The sequence below is a fragment of the Leptodactylus fuscus genome, chromosome 6, assembly GCF_031893055.1.
Source record: "Leptodactylus fuscus isolate aLepFus1 chromosome 6, aLepFus1.hap2, whole genome shotgun sequence".
Classification (NCBI taxonomy): domain Eukaryota; kingdom Metazoa; phylum Chordata; class Amphibia; order Anura; family Leptodactylidae; genus Leptodactylus; species Leptodactylus fuscus.
Window position 1 is genome coordinate 16,347,144 of NC_134270.1, and position 24,434 is coordinate 16,371,577.

Sequence of the window (24,434 nt, forward strand, 5' to 3'; positions counted from 1 at the left end):
CTATTCTTAAAGGGGTGGTCCGAGATAATGGTTTTATTTTGCAAGGAGGCCGGGGAAAGTGAAAAATAACCACCACCCATACTCGCCTGTCCGGTGTCTCCCACCGCAGTATGGTCCTGCTGCTCTAAGATCTTGTTTTGGCAGAAGTCCCTGCTGCACGTTACCACTGGACAGGACACGGGATGTCGTAGGTGATATACATGAGTGATGTCCCGATGCCTTTATTTGGGGCACAATGGTGACTTCCACCAACACAAGACCCCAGTGCAGCAGGAGCGGGCCACAGTGGAAACTGGGATTGTGGTGTATGGGGTTTTTGAAAAAAAGTTATCTTGCACAACCCCTTTAAGACCTCTGCTCCATTTAGACTCTTCCCCACTCTGGTGTGTTGCAGAGACTCCAGAGTATAATGATGTCACCTCCGCTTCTATCCAGACAAGTTTGGACTGACCTGGAGGGTCGCTTCCTTTGAATACCAGACAAAATTAATCTTCACAGGTTCCCCCATCCTTACCAGTTCTATCAGTTACCAAAACTACCTGCCCTGATTGCTCAGGAATGGTGGGAACTAGAGGAAAAAAGGTTCTAACTGTGCTGGACTCAAAGGAAGGTGGTGAAAGGTCTTACCTTATCATGAACTCCTGTCTGACAATACATCAGATGGTCGAAATCTACCGAAACCTACCGAAATCTGGGGGTTTGGCTGATAGTCATCTAATATGTGACCAACTTTAGGAAACCGTAACCTATAGTAGAAGATGATGATACATTCTAGTAAGGAGGAAGAGTGAAGGAGTCCAAATGATTCTGGGATTGTTCTCTTTACTTGTGCCCATCCTCATATATGTAATGTGATCTATGATGAAACAACGGCGTTACGATTCAGTTTAATGGGATGGGTGGAGAAGGATATTGTGACTATAAAGTTATTGAGGTGCTGATACTCCTTATGTAATAACGTGTAATGTTGGGGGTGGGGAGAAGACTGAAGAACCAGATACTGGCTGGGATTGTGTTCTTCAGAGATGTTACGTTGATGGACGTCTTGTTTTCAGCCAGTCGTCGTATGTAACGTATCCATTGGAGTGTTCACATCCATCAGATATGTCTGTGCTATAGACCTGTGATAGACACAGTGACTCAGTGATGCGACTAAAGAGGAACTTATCCTGGCACAAGTAAAGAGAACGTGTAGTACTGCACTATTCTATAGGGAGGCGCTACTACCGTAGTCAACCAATCAGAGCATACACTAATGATATAAACCAGTGATTTGACCTTGATGATATCTTGGACCCTCCAGTCATGTGTTCTATGTGGAGTCTTATTAACTTAAAGGGGTTGTCCAGAATATTTTAGGATGGTGGTAGGAGTCTGGGGAAGGTGAAAAAAAAAAAAAAAAAAAACATGCTGGCCTGTCCCTGGTGCTGAGGTGGCCCAGGCCCGGTAGAAGTCCCTGCCGCACGTGACCACTGAGGCCAGTCAAGGAAAGGAACCGGGACGTTTCGTGACCTATCCTAAGGTTGATGTTTGGTCTCAGGGGTGACTTTTGCTACTCCTGTGACTACTACAACCATCCTTTGTATAGGAAATCCTCCAAAGTCCTGTTATAACCGGAACACAATTTTTTTATTTATTTTTTTTTTTTTTGGGGGGGGGATAAAATTTTATACAATAAACCACATAAAGTAAAGTTCAGTGAGGAGACCCGACTGTGGTTCCTTATTCATCTTACACAATACATCTAAGGAAATAAGAAGGTCATCGATTATATGGAAGGAAATTGTGAACCCCATTGTGTTATTTCTCAAATATTTATTGCATAAAAAAATATCTAAAATACAAAAAAATTCCCCGAACACTCCAGGAGAAGAATAAAAAGTAACACGGCAAATTCAATGCACATTAATAGTTGCCTCGACTAGTTGTCTTCATCAAAACGGGATCCGTTTCCACCGCGGTCTTTGCTGCAGCCCTTTTTCATTGCGGCTCGCTACGTGGGGCCTGGGCCTAGAGGGGTTGTACAGGATTCTGGTGCTCATCCTGTAAATAATATGGGGCGAGAAGCAGAAGGTTCCATCCACTATCTACCTTGACTGTCACGGGAGCTGAGCTGTGACGACTAGAGATGAGCGAACACTGTTCCGATCAGCCGTTCCGAACAGCACGCTCCCATAGAAATGAATGGAAGCACCTGGCGCGTACAGTTTGCCGGCGGCCGGACTGGGGGGAGGCTCCTGCTGCAGCTAGTTGTCTTACAGCCAGACACAGGACAATAAGGATGAGGAGGGAGACTTGGCTGAGCTCCTGAGACACGTACAGAATATTTGTCTATATTTCTCGGCCAGGTTTATGTAAAAAAAAATTGTACTTTTTGAGCATTCGTTTGTATTTAGTGTTCTAAGGAGGATTTATTTGGCCCAGAATCGGAGAAAGTCTTGACAGATTGATACTAAGTCCAAATAAGAAAAATCTGGTAGCCCCAGGGGTGATTGTGTAGCCAATCCTAATTTGTAATATTCCGTCCATTGAAAAGACTCCTCTATATATATCGAAGTTTAGTCATTTAGCGCATACAGATGTTTCCTCATTTGCTGTGGATCTTATTATTTAGCATTTTTGGATGCAGTAAGACCCGACACATAATCGCTGTTTAATTAACGATGGAAACATTGAAGATCATATGGAGTCCATGGGCGACCCACAACTACGTCACTCCATTCACTGCTGTGCCCCAAGTCAGTAATATCATGGGCAGACACCTGAACGTAAACGGCAGACCCTGGTCGAATTCCTGTGAGAACTAGAGAGGTCTGCTCATATGGTCCAACCTGCAAGATAAAGAGATAAGAAAATAGAGAGTAAATATTTTTGTTTTTGCAGATAGATAGGTTAGTGTCACCAGAACCAGCATATCACCCCAGTCCTGCAGATAGATAGGTTACTGTCACCAGAACCAGCATATCACCCCAGCCCTGCAGATAGATAGGTTACTGTCACCAGAACCAGCATATCACCCCAGTCCTGCAGATAGATAGGTTACTGTCACCAGAACCAGCATATCACCCCAGCCCTGCAGATAGATAGGTTACTGTCACCAGAACCAGCATATCACCCCCAGCCCTGCAGATAGATAGGTTACTGTCACCAGAACCAGCATATCACCCCAGTCCTGCAGATAGATAGGTTACTGTCACCAGAACCAGCATATCACCCCAGCCCTGCAGATAGATAGGTTACTGTCACCAGAACCAGCATATCACCCCCAGCCCTGCAGATAGATAGGTTACTGTCACCAGAACCAGCATATCACCCCAGTCCTGCAGATAGATAGGTTACTGTCACCAGAACCAGCATATCACCCCAGCCCTGCAGATAGATAGGTTACTGTCACCAGAACCAGCATATCACCCCAGCCCCGCAGGGGCAGGTACCCTTTAAGAAGGAAGATGAAAGTGGAATTCAGTTTTGTCTCTTACCGTTGTGTAAGACTTAGAACCCGTCTTTCTGTAACGGACCTTGTATTTCAATGGAAAAATCTCCGGGTATGGCCAAGAATGTGGAGGCTTCCATCGTACATATAATTTCCTGCTTTCCCAGCATAAGGAATGTATACGGACATTCACTGGGGGATCGGGGCGTACTATAGAATAAATGTATGAAAGGTTATGTAATATTCTAGACACATTGAAGATTGACAGCAGATAAAGCCCCCCTGGTCCATCTAGTCTGCCTTTATATTATTCTACCTTAGGATAGACATATATTTAACCCCAGCATGGTTATATGGTCATTTACTGTAGATTCCCCAACCACATCTGCTGGAAGTTTGTTCCAAGCCTACTTTTAGTGAGATATTTCCTGACATTGCCTCTGATCTTCCCCCGACTAATATCAGATTGTACCCTCTTGATTTTGTGTCTTCTCTATTCATACCTATAATATAAGTAAAGCTTTCCATCTTGTGCCCCTTTCCCTTGTTTTTCTTTAGGCCTCCTCTGATTTCTTTTATGCTTCAGACCCTCCACCGGCACTCTGTGTCTTCCTCCTGGCAACATCTATGGTGCCATGCTACCGAGATCCCCACTAAAGCCCAATGACATCATGATGTCACCACAGAAGCCCAATTACAGGCCTCAATGGTGATCCCCGGGGACATGACATCACAGAAGAGCGCCAGGCGCCTTAAAACATAGTGTAGAATATCTTAGGGCTCCTAGGAACCTATCTATAAAACATAGTGTATAACACTGTCAGGGCTCCTAGGAACCTATCTATACAACATAGTGTATAACACTGTCAGGGCTCCTAGGAACCTATCTATAAAACATAGTGTATAACACTGTCAGGGCTCCTAGGAACCCATCTATAAAATAGTGTAGAACACTGTCAGGGCTCCTAGGAACCTATCTATAATACATAGTGTATAACACTGTCAGGACTCCTAGGAACCTATCTATAAAACATAGTGTAGAACACTGTCAGGGCTCCTAGGAACCTATCTATAAAACATAGTGTAGAACACTGTCAGGGCTCCTAGGAACATATCTATAAAATAGTGTAGAATATTGTCAGGGCTCCTAGGAACCTATCTATAAAACATAGTGTATAACACTGTCAGGGCTCCTAGGAACCTATCTATAATACATAGTGTAGAACACTGTCAGGACTCCTAGGAACCTATCTATAAAACATAGTGTAGAACACTATCAGGGCTCCTAGGAACCTATCTATAAAACATAGTGTAGAACACTGTCAGGGCTCCTAGGAACCTATCTATAAAACATAGTGTAGAACACTATCAGGGCTCCTAGGAACCTATCTATAAAACATAGTGTAGAACACTGTCAGGGCTCCTAGGAACCTATCTATAAAATAGTGTAGAACACTGTCAGGGCTCCTAGGAACCTATCTATAAAATAGTGTAGAACACTGTCAGGGCTCCTAGGAACCTATCTATAAAACATAGTGTAGAACACTATCAGGGCTCCTAGGAACATATCTATAAAATAGTGTAGAATATTGTCAGGGCTCCTAGGAACCTATCTATAAAACATAGTGTATGACACTGTCAGGGCTCCTAGGAACCTATCTATAAAATAGTGTAGAATACTGTCAGGGCCTCAGCACTGAGCCTGGCCAATGATGTCACAGAAAAACACCGGACATCAACTGGAGATAGCCAAGCACTGCGAGTAGGCCCAAAAGAGGTAGCAGAAGGTTTAGTATTAATGTTCTTTTTATTTTTTTCACCTCCCCTGGGCCTCCACCTATTATATTCTGGAGTCTGAAAAGTTCCCAGCGTATAATACGGTGACCATTTTAGTTAGTTCGAGATGAATCTCAATTTGTTCAGTTTTGTGAAGAAAAAAAAAAACTTACTGATGTTCTCTGCAAAAAAATAGTACAGTTGTGTTATTGATCCCAGCGGGTTGATGGCCGTTACATTCAGAAGATACGGAAACTCTTCAAACATCCTGAAGTTACTTATTACACAACTGTTTGGGTTCAGTTCATGCTGCGTACAATGTTGGGGTGCTTTAGGACCCATCAAGCCCAACCTAGAGAGAAATACCTTTTATTAGATGGATTGTGTTCGATTTGGAAAAATTATCACATTTTCAAAATTATCAAAATTTTTATTATTCAGATCTATCCCATATCTTACCAACCAAAGAAAGGCAAACTCACTAATTCTCACCCCTCCTGATCTGGTGATCCCCCCAACACACAGGAAGTGACTGCTCAGCCAATCATTGAGTCTTAACGGCAGCAAGTGATTAGCTGAGTGATCACTTCCTGTGTGTCTTGAGGGAACAGGAAGTAGAGACTCGAAGCATTGCCATGGCAGTGGTGGGGGAATCACTTATCTTGAGTTTTTGTGTCATTTGACCCTTTTTTAACCCCTTCAGTCTCGGGTTGTTTTCCCTGGTTCAGAACCGGACACATTTTTTTTTTTTTTTTTCCTTCATGTAGTTTTGAGAGCAAAAACATTTTGTTCCTATGGGTTATTCAAATAATGTTTGTGTTTTTCAGTGATAAAAAGGGTTTTAATTTTTATGTTATTTTTATTTTTTCCCATGTGTTTCTTTATTTTAATATCAGAAAAAATGTAAACAAAAAAGTGGGGGGAAAATATTTAGTTTTTCGCATATTTTTTTTTTTTTTTTTAGGGCACACAAAATACTAATAAAAAAAAAATAAATAGTTTTTACTCTCTGATATGTCATTTAGGCGATATCTATTGTTGTGTCTCCAGCGGTGGAGTTAGAACATGAGATGGGGGCATACTAGTAGCGCCAGGGGTGGGGGGGGGGATGTTCACTTTAATTTTTTATTTTTCAAATTTTTTATTTTCACACAATGTGTTCTCTTCTCCCCCATAAGGTCTTATTAGACATTTAGGAAAGGAGGAGGGGTTGTTAACTTTTTTTTTTGATGATTTTTCCTATTTCAACCATACCTCTCAACTGTCCCGGATTCCGGGTCCTGTCCCGGTCAGTGTGAGATATGTCCCAAAGGACATGGATGAGTTGAATACAATGGTAAAGCAAGGAGCCGTCCTCTCCCTACTTCACCATTCCTCCCCGGTGTGGATTAATGTTTTTTTTTTGTTAGGTACATGGTACCAGGATAGGGACATAATATGGTGGGAATAGCTGGCGGGAGACTATAATGGTGATGGCAGCTGGAGGGGGAATTAAACTGGGGGCAGATGAAGGGGGACATTAAACTACAGGGGTAGCTGGAGGAGGGCAATAAAATGGTGGCATCTCGAGAAGGACATTAAACTGTGGGTAAACCAGGAGAGGGACTTTATACTACAAGGGCAAATGGAGGGAAACATATGTTGGGGGTATATCATGTTAGGGTGAATGTAGGGGCATTATACTGTGTGGGAATGGCAATGAATGGAGTCAAAATAGAAGTGGGTAGGGGTAAATTTGCCTCGGCACGCTGTGTGTTCCGCACATTCCTTCCCTCTTTCTGTCCTTTGAAAGTTGGGGGTATGTATACAGCAAAGTTACAGGAGGAATACAGCCTTCTAAGTTGTACTCCAGAGCTGATGTGGGTCCTCTAGGACCCAGCAGCTCTTGGAGTTCCCATCTCCATAGTGGTCATGTGAGGGAAGACAAATCATGGCGGCTCCCATAGCTGTGCACACAGCAATGGGGAAGGCAGGGACGGTATTAAACCATCCCTGCAGAAATGGTAAAAAAATCGGACAATAATTCTGAGCTGTGTTTGGGCTACAAAAATATTCTACGTTCCTAAATGTTGTAATTCGATATAGTTAGAGATATAAATCTTACCTGTACGTTGTCAGGAAAGTGGTGTGTACGGCGGTGCGAGGCTCCAGGTCCCACGTGCAGTTTATTTTCTCTGGGTAACTTGAAGACCAGCATTGGACGTGGAGCTTTTCTGGAGGAACTACAAAGACAAGAACATTTATTTATCAAGTCATTGAATGGAATCTACCCCAAATCAGCGTCAGATTCCTACATGTGAACGGCCCCTAAGGGGTTAGGATTGGCCCCTAGAGAAAGAAAAATATTACCTAATGCTGATACTGGTATCTACTCTGGACTATTACAGAAACTGGAGCCAAGTGGGGTCATGATGACCTACAGTGGACTATCTGAAGAGACCGCACGTGAAAAAAAACCAAACCCATACTCACCTGTCCCAGATGCTCCGGTGTCTCCCACCGTGGTCTGGTCCTTCTGCTCCAGGGTCTTGTTTTGGTGGAAGCCCCCACCATATGTGACCGCTGAGGCAAAGCAGTGGCCGAAGTAAAGGAGCCACAATGTCACTCACATATGTCACCCGTGTCCTTTCCTTAGGCCGCAGCCACATACGGCAAGGACTTCCACCAAAACAAGACTCTTGGGCAGCAGCACCAGACCACCGAGGTGGGAGACACCAGAGCACTGGGGACAGGGGAGTATGTTTATGTTTTTTGTTTTCTTCACCTGCTCCAGCCACCTTGCAAGAATTTGGACAACCCCTACAGTATAACTATTTGTACCATTAAAGTCAATCCCTATCAGTACATTATATAGCCTACTAGCAGTACCCATGACTTCGTCCGCGGAACCCTGACCCCCTGAGCGACCCACCTGTAGAGCTGCGCAGGCTTCTTCCTTTGCCTTGTGTCTACAGCGGCTCCCTTTTCTTCATCTCCCCCCTGGCGCCCGCAACCCCCTTTTTTCCTACCCACTCCCTCATGTGCTCATTTCTTTCTCCTACCCCATGCTCCTTTTCCCCCCTAGCCCCGTGTCCCCTCCCCCCACCACCCCATGCCCCCTTCCGTGTCATACCTACCCAGTGATCCCTTTCCCCCCCTCCCCCAGACCCTGTGTTACCTTTCCCCCCCACCAACCTGTGCCCACGGCCTCACCAAACCCCGGGCTCCCTGTGCACCGATGTTACAGGGGTGCCTATGAGGGCCCCCCTCCCGCGGCAAGCCATGTGGCCCCATTCCATCTGTGGTCGCTGTGGTGGCCCTGTCCCCATCCCTCTTCCAGGGGGGGGGCAGCGTACGCACTTCTCGCTGCCCCAGAGTACGGGCGTTGGTTCAGGACGCTCTGGACCTCTGAGAGCCGCCATGTTCTTGTGGACGCCGGCCGGCCGATAGCTCCGCCTACATAGAGCAGCGGCACCCATGCAGGTGAGCTGCTGATGGGGCTGGGATGACGTCATCCCAGGTCCTACAGCGAATTCAAAAATGAAAAGCACCGGTCACGGGAGGGAATTGCGGTGGTGTACAGGAATTCCATGTAGCCTATCGTTCAATCTGGGACCCAAGGTATGTATGTGCGGAATTTCAGCCAAATCCATTCACCCGTCTAAGTGTCATTGCGTCGCCTTTCCAACCCCCCATTGGGGGGTGTTATTTGGGCACCATTTACTACAGTGATTTTGATGGCTTATGGGATTATTGCGCAGGGTCACTGAATATTTTACAGATGTAAATTTTTATAAAAATTTTTCATAAATCCTCCATTGTAGATTGAACTTACGTCCAAGTTGTAGTTCTATTAGTGCCAAAGTCTCGTCGCTGTGAGGGTGATGACAAGTGTATTTGCCGCTCTGGTGTCTCTTCACTTCTGCTAGAGTAAGATGGCGGCTCCCATTTGAATACACGTCATCGCTGTCCTCAACTTTCCTCCCATTAAACCTCCATTCGACATAAGGAGAAGGCGTGTTACAGCGCAGCGTCATCTCTGCTCCTAGGTGCCCGAACTCATGAGTAACTGGAACGGTCGCTGTAATAGGAAGATGTCAACAGTCACTCGCCAAAAAGATTTCAATGCGGAACCGCTAATGTAAATAGTATATATGGCTGTAATATTATATGTTAAATGATATTTTTCTCTCAGTTTTTTGGGGGTTTTTTTTTGCTTCTAGTTATATCCCCAACATACAGTCCTATGAAAAAGTTTGGGCACCCCTATTAATCTTAATCATTTTTAGTTCTAAATATTTTGTTGTTTGCAGCAGCCATTTCAGTTTGATATATCTAATAACTGATGGACACAGTAATATTTCAGGATTGAAATGAGGTTTATTGTACTAACAGAAAATGTGCAATATGCATTAAACCAAAATTTGACCGGTGCAAAAATATGGGCACCTCAACAGAAAAGTGACATTAATATTTAGTACATCCTCCTTTTGCAAAGATAACAGCCTCTAGTCTCTTCCTGTAGCTTTTAATCAGTTCCTGGATCCTGGATGAAGGTATTTTGGACCATTTCTTTCTACAAAACAATTCAAGTTCAGTTAAGTTTGATGGTCGCCGAACATGGACAGCCCGCTCTCAAATGATCTGAAAACAAAGATTGTTCAACATAGTTGTTCAGGGGAAGGATACAAAACGTTATCTCAGAGATTTAACCTGTCAGTTTCCACTGTGAGGAACATAGTAAGGAAATGGAAGACCACAGGGACAGTTCTTGTTAAGCCCAGAAGTGGCAGGCCAAGAAAAATATCAGAAAGGCAGAGAAGAAGAATGGTGAGAACAGTCAAGGACAATCCACAGACCACCTCCAAAGAGCTGCAGCATCATCTTGCTGCAGATGGTGTCACTGTGCATTGGTCAACTATACAGCGCACTTTGCACAAGGAGAAGCTGTATGGGAGAGTGATGAGAAAGAAGCCGTTTCTGCACGTACGCCACAAATAGAGTTGCCTGAGGTATGATAAAGCACATTTGGACAAGGCAGCTTCATTTTGGAAACAAAAATTGAGTTGTTTGGTTATAAAAAAAGGCGTTATGCATGGTGTCCAAAAAGAAACAGCATTCCAAGAAAAACACATGCTACCCACTGTAAAATTTGGTGGAGGTTCCATCATGCTTTGGGGCTGTGTGGCCAATGCCGGCATCGGGAATCTTGTTAAAGTTGAAGGTCGCATGGATTCCACTCAGTATCAGCAGATTCTTGAGAATAATGTTCAAGAATCAGTGACGAAGTTGAAGTTACGCCGGGGATGGATATTTCAGCAAGACAATGATCCAAAACACCGCTCCAAATCCTCAGGCATTCATGCAGAGGAACAATTACAATGTTCTGGAATGGCCATCCCAGTCCCCAGACCTGAATATCATTGAACATCTGTGGGATGATTTGAAGCGGGCTGTCCATGCTCGGCGACCATCTAACTTAACTGAACTTGAATTGTTTGTCCAAAATACCTTTATCCAGGATCCAGGAACTGATTAAAAGCTACAGGAAGCGACTAGAGGCTGTTATCTTTGCAAAAGGAGGATGTACTAAATATTAATGTCACTTTTCTGTTGAGGTGCCCATACTTTTGCACCGGTCAAATTTTGGTTTAATGCATATTGCACATTTTCTGTTAGTACAATAAACCTCATTTCAATCCTGAAATATTACTGTGTCCATCAGTTATTAGATATATCAAACTGAAATGGCTGTTGCAAATACCAAAATATTTAGAACTAAAAATGATTAAGATTAATAGGGGTGCCCAAACTTTTTCATAGGACTGTATATGTCCAACATAAAGGACTGTGCAAAAGTTCTAGGCGGACATGAAAAAAAATGCTGCCCAGTAAGATTCCTTTTAGAAATAGAAGGGTTAATAGTTTATGAAATGTAAATCCCATCAATATTTGGTGTGACCTTTGCCTTCTTCTAGGTACAGACATTTTACAGAACGAGGTTGTTCCCGTCGCCATCTTGGAAAACGAAGCACAGACCTACCGTGGATGTAGGTTTGCGTCAATCCGTCTATATCTTCATGTCATCTCAGACGGACTGGATGATGTCGAGATCAGGGCTATATCCGTGGAGGCCGGATCATCACTTGCAGGACTCCTCCTCCAAAGGGCAAAGGTCACGCCAAATATTGATAGGATTTACATTACATAAAATAAATGATTAACCCTTCTATTTCTGAAATCTTTCTTACTGCACACCACTTTGTATCACACCTGCCTAGAACTTTTGCCTTGTACTGTATATCGCTATCATTGTCAGCCATTGACTTCCATGCTAAGTAACCTACAGTACACATTGCTTTACCGCACCCCTCAGTATACAAAAACAAGAAGGCAGCGAAACAAAGACTTCACTTTCAAGAAGGAACTTGCTAGTTTATGCGCAACTTGAGAGAACACAAATCTTGAGAAAGGCTCCTTATGGAGTTGAAATGTTCCATGTCTACGTGTTGTGAGAAAGTTTCTTCTTACCGTTGTCTTCGAAGGAGATCCATCCCATTGGTACTGCCTAGGGTGTAGGCGCTTGTACTGCCGTCATATACCGCAGTGCTCTGCGTACATTGTCGGTCACTGTCCCATATAGGACGTACAATTTACATTCCCTATCAGTAGGTCTTTGGAGTGTGGGAGGAAACCCACGTCAACAACATACAATCTCCTTATACATGGTGTCCTTGGCTGGATTTGAACCCAGGACTCCAGCACTGCCCGGTAAACAGTGCCTTACATGTGTCACCTATTCAGTAGTCTTATAGAGGTGAGGTAGTATAGACAGGTATTATATATAGGTGGTGTCTATGAAATAGCAGGAAGTATAATCCGAAATTCACACCAGATCTGTTCAATTCAAGACAAATAACCAACAGAAGCTCCAACCTGTGTCATATCCCAGCAATGTAGTAAAGGCTCGACTACACTGGGCAATAGACTAACTCTTGAGCAATTGTAACAAAACTTGTCCAACATGAATGAAGGAGATGACCAATAATAAGTAAAAAAAAAAATCTGTTCTACATTGTTGTCCTTTGATGAGGAAAATTTGTGGACAGTGATCCACAGCAACCTGGTACACTTGGAATTTTTTCTCTAGCCCCCACCTTTCCCTTGGAATTTTTTCTTTAGCTCCCACCTTTCCCTTGGAATTTTTTCTCTAGCCCCACCTTTCCCTTGGAATTTTTTCTCTAGCTCCTACCTTTCCCTTGGATTTTTTTTCTAGCTCCCACCTTTCCCTTGGAATTTTTTCTCTAGCTCCCACCTTTCCCTTGGAATTTTTTCTCTAGCTCTCACCTTTCCCTTGGAATTTTTTCTCTAGCTCCCACCTTTCCCTTGGAATTTTTTCTCTAGCTCCCACCTTTCCCTTGGAATTTTTTTCTCTAGCTCCCACCTTTCCCTTGGAATTTTTTTTCTCTAGCTCCCACCTTACCCTTGGAATTTTTTCTCTAGCTCCCACCTTTCCCTTGGAATTTTTTCTCTAGCTCCCACCTTTCCCTTGGAATTTTTTCTCTAGCTCCCACCTTTCCCTTGGAATTTTTTTCTCTAGCTCCCACCTTACCCTTGGAATTTTTTATCTAGCTCCCACCTTTCCCTTGGAATTTTTTCTCTAGCTCCCACCTTTCCCTTGAAATTTTTTCTCGAGCTCCCACCTTTCCCTTGGAATTTTTTCTCTAGCTCCCACCTTTCCCTTGGAATTTTTTCTCTAGCTCCCACCTTTCCCTTGGAATTTTTTCTCTAGCTCCCACCTTTCCGTTGGAATTTTTTCTCTAGCCTCACCTTTCCCTTGGAATTTTTTCTCTAGCTCCCACCTTTCCCTTGGAATTTTTTCTCTAGCCCCCACCTTTCCCTTGGAATTTTTTCTCTAGCCCCCACCATTGATGAGCAATAAGTGTGTAGGTAGTTTTGGTACCTGATATGATACACAGGCTCTCTAATGTCAAGTGGGCATTGTCTGGCATATATTGGCATACATTGGCTGGTCCTGCACCTTCTCCCGATCCAGGTTTTAGGAAACAATTACCTGAAGCAAAACAAATATCAACTATCGATTTCCCTTTATGATTTCAGCCTCTCATAGCTTTGCTTTTATACAGAATATTTGCTTTGTGGGCTTAAAAACTGCATGAAAAATATTCTACAGAAAAATCTAGATGAGGGTGTTGTATAATTCTTTAGCTTACACAATTTTCATGGTATGGTTGAAAGGCCAAGTTCAAGTTTGTCTCGATGGTTATTGCGCTTGCTATAAAGACGTCCACTAGGCGGGGCTAATAGTAACGGTTTGTGTATAACCCGTAATAAAGCAACACGAGAGAGAACCTGGAGACCAACGCAGCATAAAATTGTGGTGGGAAAATGTCCCGGGGGAGGGTGGAGCGGATCGTCTCGCTGCTTCTGGGAGTCTTGCCAAAGAGCAGTAATGATAAGATACTATTTCAATATAATTTCAGTTCTCAAAATAATAACGTACATGTAAGTAAAGCAAAGCGAGCAAATAAAGAAACCTTCCTGTAAGATTTCAACGTGTGACCCAATTTAGAAGTCTAGTGAGTTTCACTAGACTTCTTTTTAATTTATTGAGACGTCTCATGTCTTCACAAATCGAATGTCGGCCACTATTCTAGCATGATTCTTCTGCACCGATCTCGCTCCCATATTGTCACTACATCTCCAGAGACAAGCTCGCCCAAAAGTGAGAGCAGTTCCTGACAAACAAAACTTCCGACTACCATGGGCTCAACTGAGACGAAATTCTCCAAGTTGTTAGAGATGAGCGAACAGTAAAATGTTCGAGGTTCGATATTCGTTTCGAGTAGCCCCTCAATATTCGACTACTCAAATCGAATATCGAACCCTATTATAGTCTATGGGGGGAAAATGCTCGTTTCAGGGGTAGGCAACGTTCGATCAAATTATACTTACCAAGTCCACGAGTGAGGGTCAGGCTGGATCCTCCGAGAAGTCTTCTTCTTGCAGCATCCCCGCGGCGTCTTCCGGCTCTGAATTCACTCTGCCAGGCATCGGGCCTGGGCAGAGCCAACTGCGCATGTCCGCACTACAAGCTGCACGGGAAGTCCGCACTACAAGCGGACATGCGCAGTCGGAGAAGGTAGGAGAAGAACCAGTGTTGATTGGCCGATTTTATAGCATTCGGCCAATCAATGCTGGTTCTGCATCGAACTTTTACATTCGACTAGCGAGTGGTACTCGATCGAGTACGAGTATTTGGAATACCGTAGTATTTGATCGAATACCTACTCGATCAAGTACTACGCGCTCATCTCTACAAGTTGTCCACAAGTAATCTACACTCCATAACAATTGAATCCAATTTGATCCCAAGGAAGTGGAAGATGGTGCCCAGACCTTTTTTTAAGGGATGAATGGGATCCCTGAATGGAATGCCACTTGTTCCATCATAGGCTAAGTTCACCGCAACCACCAGAAACTGGTGGAGAGAAAAGTCTTGCATGGACTTGGGGTCCAAAAGTCAATGGGGTTCACCAACATCCGCTAGCCAGCTCTCTGTTGTCCAGGTCCCCCCGACCTACCCGAACAACGGACAATCCCACACATATGTGAACCTAGCTTTAGGCCGCAACAGAATGTAAGCCGAGATCTGTGGTGCCCCAATAAACAAGCAGTCAACTAAGTCCTAACTGTGCCCTCAACTAAGTCCTAACTGTGCCCCATCCATAAAATGTTACCCAAAAATATTAAAAAATGATCACCAATGTTTTTTTTATTAATTTTTCAAAAATGTAAAAAAAATCCAAGCCAGCTAAAAATTGAAAACATGTTAAAAAACACGGACCCGTAGTCTAAGGGTATGAAGCCAATGCACGATGGACAATGGACCAAGGTTTATAAAATATACAGGAAAATGTGAGGATTGTATGGTAAAAAATATATGTGAATTGTTGTACGACCAAAAGCTACTATAGAACCATAAAAAAGGCAAATTTTTTAATTTTTTTTTATCTATCGTCAGTATCCATTTGTGTTATACCAAAAGGAAAGCAAATTTTGTTAAAGAAATTTTGATACAAAATATTAAAGACCCAACCTATGTCATTTATGGCAATATTTTTTGGCAAAATAATATACGGCTAAACTTCAAGTTTCTTGGTCTTACCTTTACTCTCCAGGAATTCATAAGAAGGAAGCAGAAGAATGGCTGTAAGAGTTAATGTCCGGATCATTCTAGAATTGTGAAGGGAACAGCCACGATCCTTACCGTGAGCTCAATGACAATACATAGAATGTAAAGTCAGACTAATAACGTAAGGCCAGTCATGGGGGACTGAAATATAAGAGCGCTGCTGTGGAAGAGTAATGTTGTGTGTGGAGGCCGAGTATCGCTACGTCAAACCCTCCTATTGGTCGGGAATCAAAGCCTGACAAAATAGATGAAAAGGGGAACTAACGTTAGCATTGCAAAACCAAGAGAGAATGAACTTCCAACAACAGTCATGTGCTGCCGGAAGTCTCAGTGTGCTTGGAAATCCCAATTTATTGGTAAGCTCAAGGCGTCTCCATGAAATGTCTCCAGAAGTCAGTGCCTAGAGGTGACATCTGCTGGATATCTTCCTCAGGATCAGCTGCAGTGTCTACAGGAGCCTGTGGTAGTCTGGGACACGCCTCCTGTTCCATCATTGGTTCAGGATGCTGCTATATCCCTCCTCCCTGCAGCTCGGCCTCCCCAGATTGGCTGCTGTGTATAAACACAAGCCTATCAGATCAGCTCCAGGGTCTACTGGGAGTCTAGGGTTGTCTGAGACACGCCTCCAGTACTATCATTGGTTCAGGCTGCTCCTCTGCCCTTCCTCCTTGCAGCTTGGCCTCCCCGATTGGCTGCTGTGTATAAACACAAGCCCATCAGATCAGCTCCAAAGTCTATGTGGAGAATGCAGTAGTCTGAGACACGCCTCCTGTTCCATCATTGGTTCAGGCTTCTGCTCTGTCCCTCTTCCCTGTAGCTTGGCCTCCCCAGATTGGCTGCTGTGTATAAACACAAGCCCATCGGATCAGCTCCACTTCTAGTAACTTGCCCTTCGACAGGCTCCGTCTATAGCTTGCAGTTCTCGCTGAGCTTGCGGGTGCCAATTATCTGCAATACACTAAACACAGGTAGAAGAGGAGATTCTGCTCTTTAAATGTCTCTCACTCAGAAACAGTGGCAGAACCATGCAGCGCATATTAAGAGAAGTACTGATATGTACTAAATTGAATTAAGAACTTTGGTTGTGATACCGAGCTCCTATTTGGTTCCAGCAACAGGTTCGCCCGTGTTTCAATCTCTGCTCCACTTGGGGATCTGAAAGATGGAAACCCTATCTGCTTAAAAAGCGGTTACACGAGGACCCCACAGTTCCTTGTAGGAATTTTTTTCTCTGCAAATTTTAAGTGGAATCTGCAACAGTGTCCGAAAGCTGCCTGAACCTTAGTCTGAACCTAGCATTAGAACAAGTAATGGAGTATCTGAATAATCAAGAGATATATTTGCCCGTGGGATCTTGTGTATCCAGTGTTTTTATACAATGGCAATGAGATTGTAGAACACAGTTGTGCTCCGACCCCAACTCCCCCGGTTAGGGATGTCCATATGTAACACGGCTGACCAGTCATCTGAATAGCTATCATATCAAACAAATGACATAGCTGGAACTTTTGAGGAACTGGATGACCCAGATCAGCTGATCATTATGGAGTCTGTCTAGTAAAGACAACTCTTTAAAATTCACATTTGTATTCCCAAATGTTTGCAATGTCACGTACAGAAATTCCCCCAAAAAATGTTGTGTACTTTCAACTTTAGAAATCCAGCGGTCTGAGAATAGGTTCTTTTCTATAACTTCCCAGTCTTGTGCTCAGAGGTTATGTAATGCACAGTCATTGCGTGAACGCGCGCTTACTTCCTAGTTAGCAAAGCAACAACAGACACGCGGCTCGCTCGGAGCTTCGCTTACTTATCCTTGTACATTCCGTATACTCATTGCTCGGCAGCATAAGATGTACACACAACTACAAAAAGTGACTGCCAAACGGGCATTCAATTCTTGAAGCCGAAATGTCGGAAGAAGGTGTATAAGGAGCAATATTGAGAAGGGTCAAGTCGTGATGGTTGGACAAATGGATCAGAGCATCTCCAAAATGGCAGAGCTTGTGGGGTGTTCCAGTTTATAACATTTAGTATGTAGCAAAAGTGAATGGGTCTTCATGGATTCCGAAGACTCAATGCCTGGAAGAAGTGAAGGTTCATGTATAGAGATGAGCGAACAGTAAAATGTTCGATATTCGTTTCGAGTAGCCGCTCAATATTCGACTACTCAAATCCTATTATAGTCTATGGGGGGGGGGGAAATGCTCGTTTCAGGGGTAGGCAAAATTCGATCAAATCACACTTACCAAGTCCACAAGTAAGGGTCGGGCTGGATCCTCCGAGACGTCTTCTCTGTGCAGTGTCCCCGCAGTATCTTCCGGCTCTGAATTCACTCTGCCAGGCATTGGGCCCGGGAAGAGCCAACTGCGCATGCCCGCACTACAAGAAAATGGCTGCTTACAGTCAAAGCGGCCATTTTCTTGTAGCGCGGGCATGCGCAATCGGCTCTGCCAAGACCCGATGCCTGGCAGAGTGAATTCAGAGCCGGAAGACGCAGCGCGGAGAAGACTTCTAAAGGTAGGAGAAGAACCAGCGTTGTTTGGCCGACTGTATAGCATTCTGCCAATCAATGCTGGTTCTGCATCGAACTTTTCCATTCGAATAGCGAATGGTACTCGATCGAGAATTTCGAATACCGTAGTATTCGATCGAATACCTACTCGATTGAATACTACTCACTCATCTCTATTCATGTACACTGCTTATGTTTGCATGTGATGACACTATTGGACCCTGGGCAGTGTTGTACAGAGAATCCTTGGGTCTTGGCACTTATATGAATGTTTTCTTGCACACCAAGTACACCCCTTCTTGGTATGGTATTCCTTAATAGCATAGTGGCCTTTAACAGGATAACGTACCCTGCAAAAATGGTTTGAGGAACCTGACCTGAACTCCAAAAGCTCTTAACCCATTCCATGGAGACTGCTCTTAGCAAGTTGCAGGAACTGAAAGAGCTGTTACGTAAAGAAGACCTTCTCATAGGCGTCGCTCCACTGATTCTGGCACAGTTGGAATTTTTCCTCTAGCCCTCACCGCTTCCGGGCAATCATTGCTGTTATTTTCCTCATAATTGGCAGGTAGGCGGTCCCCGACTCTCTGCCCCAGCCAAGCCCCACCCACCTGAAAGTAGGCAGTATGGATGTAGCGAAACTACTGGAAGTGATTACTTGGGAACAGTGGGGGCTAGAAAAAAAAATCCAATTGTGCCAGAATCAGTAGAGCAGAGCCTATGGGCGGATGCAAAGAGCTGGTGAAAGATCTTCTAAATTAACCCAGGACTCTCTCAGAAGTCTTATAAAAAAAATTTTTTTTTTTTTTTTTTTTTTTGAGGGCATGACTTGGAGCTCCAATTCAGGGTGGTTAGACCTCAGTGCCACACCCCCTTGCCTGTTGGGGAGAGAATGAATGCTGTACTATAAAACAAATAAAGTCTACACTATGTGGTGACTGGTTTCTATTGACAGACACATTTTACGAATTTGCCCCAGGTTTACACAAAGAAACCAATTTATACTCGGATATAAGCTAAATTTTTCAGCCCCTTCAGCTTATACCGTATTTTCCGGACTATAAGGCGCACATAAAATCCTACGATTTCCTCAGAAATCGTAAGTGTGCCTTATAGTCCGGTGCGCCTTATATATGGAAGTGGCGGCACACGAGGAGTTAAGCGGCGGCCGCCGGCAAAGTCTGCCTGCCGCTTCCATACACTGCAATGGGAGCGCGCTATTCAAATAGTATTCGTTCATCTCTAACTTCAATTGTAAGAAGTTACAATTGAAGTTAGAGATGCGCGAATACTATTTGAATAGCGCGCTCCCATTGCAATGTATGGAAGCGACAGCCGTCAGCAAAGTCTGCCTGCCGCTTCAAACGATTCTACCATTAAAATAAGTTCTTTCCTCAGACCACGTCGGAATAGCCTTAAAGGCTATTCGTCTCCTACCTGTTACCATAGCCAGCGCCGCCTTCTTCCCGAGCTGCGTCCGCCCCTTCTGTGTTGTCTTCTATGGGCCTCATGGATGACGCATGCGCAGTCGGCTCTGGCTGCGAGAGCCTGTTAGAGCCAACTGCGCATGTGTCATCCATGAGACCCAAAGAAGACAACACAGAAGGGGCGGACGCAGCTCGGGAAGAAGGCGGCGCTGGCTAAAGGTAGGAGACGAATAGCCTTTAAGGCTATTCCGACGTGGTCAAGAGGACAGAACTTTTTAATGGTAGAATCCCTTTAACTCCTCGCGTGCCGAGCGCTTCCATTCATTTCAATGGAAGCATGCCATTGAAATGAATAGAAGCGGCTGGCACGCGGGGAGTTAAGCGGCCGCCGGCAAAATCGGCGTGCCACCGCTTTCCATCACATATAAGGCGCACCGGACAGCGCTGCGCCTTATAGTTCAGTGCGCCTTATATATGGACCTAGGCAGGACTATAAGGCGCTCATGGGCAATGCGCCTTATAGTCCGCAAAATATGGTACTTAAGTCAGCAAAAAAAAAAAAAAAATTATATATTTTTTTTTTTTAATAGAGGAAGGGGGGGTCTATGACTAGCTGCAATAGTACTGTATAGAATCTCCCATAAAATAGTGGGGGGGGGGGGGGAAGAAGCTTTAAAAAAAAAATAAAAATTAAAAGTTCTAAATCCCTCCTTTCCCTAGAATAGACACAAAAGTAGAAAATTACTGTGACACACAAACACATTAGGTATCCCTGTGTCTGAAAGTGCCCAGTCTACTGAATATAGGGGATCTGCAGTGCTCCTGTTCCGTGGGGAAGGGGTTAATAGAAGCACTGCAGGAAAAAAAAAAAAAAAAAAAGTCCTCAAGCTCAGGGAAGGGGCAGATAGACAACCCAAACACCCCCTCCCCTTTCCCAGCACCTACTGCACCCAAAAACTCTGACCATTTTAATTTTAGAATTTTTTCCAGTTGCTGCTGCATTTCCCCCCCTCGGCTTATACTTGAGTCAATAAGTTTTCCCAGTTTTTTGTGGTAAAATTAGGGGCCTCGGCTTATATTCAAGTATATACGGTAATTTTTGAAAATTTCCTTTAAATGATCCTTCTCTAGTACAAATCCTAATGTAAAAAAAAAATTAAAAAAAAATTGTGAATATGTTGCCTCAAATAACAAATGCCAATAAAGACGACAAAACAGCCATTAAAAGATTACAAAAATATTTTATTGATATGCAACACGATACAAAAATGCAAACCTGTATACAAAAACTTTGTTTACATACCACTGTTCTAGTGTTTTCAGGAAATAAATTAAACCAGATGCCTACACAGCTAAAAAGCAAAAAAAAAAAAAAAAAAAAAAAGTTAGAACATAAAACAATTAAAACATGAAAAGAAAAAAAGTAAAATATTAACACCATAGATAAAGGAGGTCTATCTTTAGAAGGTCGGCACAGAAGCGTTACTTTACAAAAGTAGTTAAAAAAATAGATTTTTTTTCTATGCAACCGAGATATAAGTCCATCTCTAACACTTACAAATTAAGAGAAAGTCTTCAAAAATATTACTCGAGTGAGTCTATCAGAAGGCAAAGGTGAAGAAAGAACAGGATTCTACAACAAAAATTTGCAGTGATGTGCCGAGGGTGAATTTTTTTTGATTAAAAAAAAAAAAAAAAATGCTGTATATAAAGGCACATTTCCCTAAGATTATGCATGGAAAACGCACGACTGGAAAACAGTTCTATAGGATCACACTCAAAAGGTCTTCTTCAACCCCAATCCTTGTCCAATGGTTAAGTCTTTCATTGTAGCGGCTATGCTTTGCCTGAATAGCACGAGAAGCGTGGCACTTGTTTGGGGGACCATTATATCTAGTCTATAACAATCCCCTTAACGTGCTGTTAAAGGGGTGTTCCAGACTTAAGGGCAAGTTCACAACGGGGTTTTTTGGTCCGGAACCTGAGGCGACTAAAATACGGGTAGCTGCGGACTGGATGCTGATGCACTGCACTCCGCTCCGGATTAGGCCCAAATGAATGGGCCTAGTCGGGAGGGAGTGTCTTCAGGCGGATATCGCGAGGCGAATCCGCCTGAAAGAATGAGCATATCGCTTCTATTTTCTGGGAGCCGGAACAAATGGCTCCCGGGAAAAAAACTGACTGGCTTCCATTGATTTCAACGGGAGCCGTCTTTCTGGTCAGGATTTTGAGACGGATATGGCCTCAAAATCCTGACCAAAATACCCCATGCGAACTTACCCTAAAACAAATACCATAGCGCTACCTCTCTGTTAAGCTGGGTATCCAGTGTAGAGACTCCATTCAGGTTCTTGGTCTTCCTGACCTACGGCCCACACAGGATTGAGTCACTGAGTGGTAATATTCAGTCACGTGGAGTATCGGCGTTCAGCAGAAGGTAGACCAAGGATCTGAATGGAAACTCTCCGCTGATCTCCAGCTGAACAGGCAGGTGGGTAGATGGTATTTGTTTTTGAAGCCATAGGGAGGCTTTAAACAGCAAAAAACCTTGGAACACCACCCCTTTAAGGTGGGGTTTGTACCAAGATGGAAACTTCTCTTATTCCGAGGATAGAGGAAGACTATCTGACTGGTGGAGATCTGACCGCCGGAATACTCACCAATCACAAAAACAGAGGTCCTGGTTCCACATCTGAATGGAGCATTTAAAGGGATTGTGCGGGACTGGGATATTGCTATGAAAGAATTGTGATCAAAATCCTAGTTCTGGACAACCCCTTTAAAGTCTATCGTAGGCAGTCTAAAAGCGGGGGTTGAGCATGCCGGATACCGCTGTCTTCAAAAGAGGGACGAGGCAATCCTGATCTGGTCGTGGGCCCAGTGGTCCAGACACTTACAACATATCCTATATGTTTAAGCTTCCATCCTAGTATAATCCCTTTAACTACAACAAACGTCCGGTTCACCGACTGCCGTGCCCCAGGTTTACAATTTTATGCTGAACTGAACGACAAAGCTATACTTGTTTAACCCTGTTTCCAAAAGTCTGTAGTCACATACCATACGGACTTACACCTTAGACTACCTGAAGGGGCAGGTAGCCGTACCAGAGAAAAGGGGAAAAAAAAAAAAAAAAAAATTATATATATATATATATATATATATATATATATATATATATATATATATATATATATATATATATATGGATTCCTCACAGGTATCTAAAAAACTTGGGCATACGCTCGGCCGTAAAAAAAAAAAAAAAAAAAAAAAAAACGCTCCTACCGTTACGTCAGTACTGGGTTCCCCCCACACTTTCAGCTGCCCCGGCCGGTTTGTAACAGGCTGATATCAAGTCCAGGGCACCCAGGTCTGTAGGTTAGGGAATTTTCCTAAGGCCAGTCATACACTTTAGATTTCGGGTCAGCCTATTGACTAAACTGGTAAACAGTTGCAAAAAAACAGTTGTATGATGACTGGAATTTTTGGCCGACAGAGTATCCAACATGGCCGATCTGTTTTCGGCAGACTTCTAGCCATTTGTGCCAGCAAAAAGAATCAAATGTGTATGGCCAGCTTTAGAAACAGGCCATCCGGCCTTCAGCTCTTGGGTCCCCGCACGGCACTGTCCTGGCTACGAATCTCTTCTGGAATGGCATAGGGCAAGACAAGTTTGGGAGCAGCGGCATGATGAGCAGGAGTTAGAAGCCCAAGGAACTTGTAAAAACAAAAACAAAAAAAAATAAAAAAATGGCAGCCTGCATTCTGCTGAGATTAGGCTAGAGCCCTGCCACTCAAAATGGAGAAGGCAGACCTACGCTTGAGACACTAGATCATAAAACATCGAAGTCGTTATGACCGTTTTGAGCACTTAAACAACTTTTTGGTTAATGCTTCCACCACTAAATGAGATGATACCTAGATTGTAGTCAAAGCCCCTCCTTACATGGGAGCCAACAAACCATTCACATATGTAACACAACTCCTCTCCGAGACCAAAAGGCACTTTACTCCATAGAATACACACTAGCCAAGCAAGATGCCAACCAAGTCTAAGTAAATATAAAAAACAAGAATGAGGAATGGTAGCCAGACAGTAAAAGTACTCTACAGAAGTACTATACATCACCGATCTTGGTGGTAGCGATGGAGATATAAGACAACTTTTTAGGCTACTGCTACCCTACAATGACAAGATTACGTCCAGTTTCAACTGAGGGCAAAAGAAGAGCATACTCGTTGTTATACTCTTGGGGCCCACGGTGGGCCTTGCCAAGTCTTAAGTTTCTTTAAAGCTTTTCAGGCTTTTTTACATCCACTTTAGGCCCTTTTCACACTGTATTTCTCCATCCGTCCAAGATTTCCACCAGTAGACTTGGACAACGAACAGATGCCGAGGAGTCCATGTCCATGAACCTCTGCTGTATACACGGAAAAGCTTTCACCATAATGATGCGGGAAAGTTCCAAGCAGAGTTTATTAGGGGACGGTTTGCCTTAAAGAGGGCTGGAGTGTCACTGCAAATTCGTTATAATGTGAACTCAGGAGGGCAAGCCCATTCCTAGGTCACTTCTATTTACAAGCCAGTTTCCTTTGCCAGGCTAACATGGGCCTTGGTATCTCTCGACTTGATGACCCGCCAAGATACCTGGAGCTGCAAAAACTGCAACAGGTCACAAAAACTCTACAAAGGCTATTCAATGGAACTGGAACTCCACAAGTTACTGCCAATAAACATCAATATCTAGAAAACGAGTTTCAGAACAGGCCCTGCCATCCACCAAGCAAAAAAAATTGTCAACGTATTCTCATAAGCAACATGGAGTCTAGGAACAAACCACTACAAAGGCACCGAGCTACATCTCCTTCTAGAATCGACAGATGTCACAGAAACCAAACACTGTTAAGGCCAAGGGTTTATGTAAACATAAGAGCAAGTCACCAAACTAGGACCATGTATACAGAAACTAAGAGCTGTAATCTAGATGGAGAGCTCCGGTCCAATACGATCAGCGAAACTGAACTTATGGTGGTCATACATTTAAATACCTGGGGTTGGACGGCTACTCTTCCCGACAACCCCAATAC

At 43.7% G+C, this 24,434-nt stretch overlaps 1 protein-coding gene across 1 annotated transcript; it reads right to left on the minus strand.

Moving 5' to 3' along the window:
• Nucleotides 1-2,657: 2,657 nt before the first annotated feature.
• On the minus strand, nt 2,658-15,444 carry EBI3 (Epstein-Barr virus induced 3). Its single transcript, XM_075278968.1, has 6 exons — nt 15,378-15,444; nt 9,024-9,269; nt 7,314-7,431; nt 5,383-5,561; nt 3,480-3,643; nt 2,658-2,831 (listed from the first exon to the last, which is right to left on the minus strand). Exons 1-6 carry the CDS (start codon nt 15,442-15,444, stop codon nt 2,658-2,660), a joined length of 948 nt encoding a protein of 315 aa, XP_075135069.1.
• Between the last annotated feature and the right edge of the window lie 8,990 nt (nt 15,445-24,434).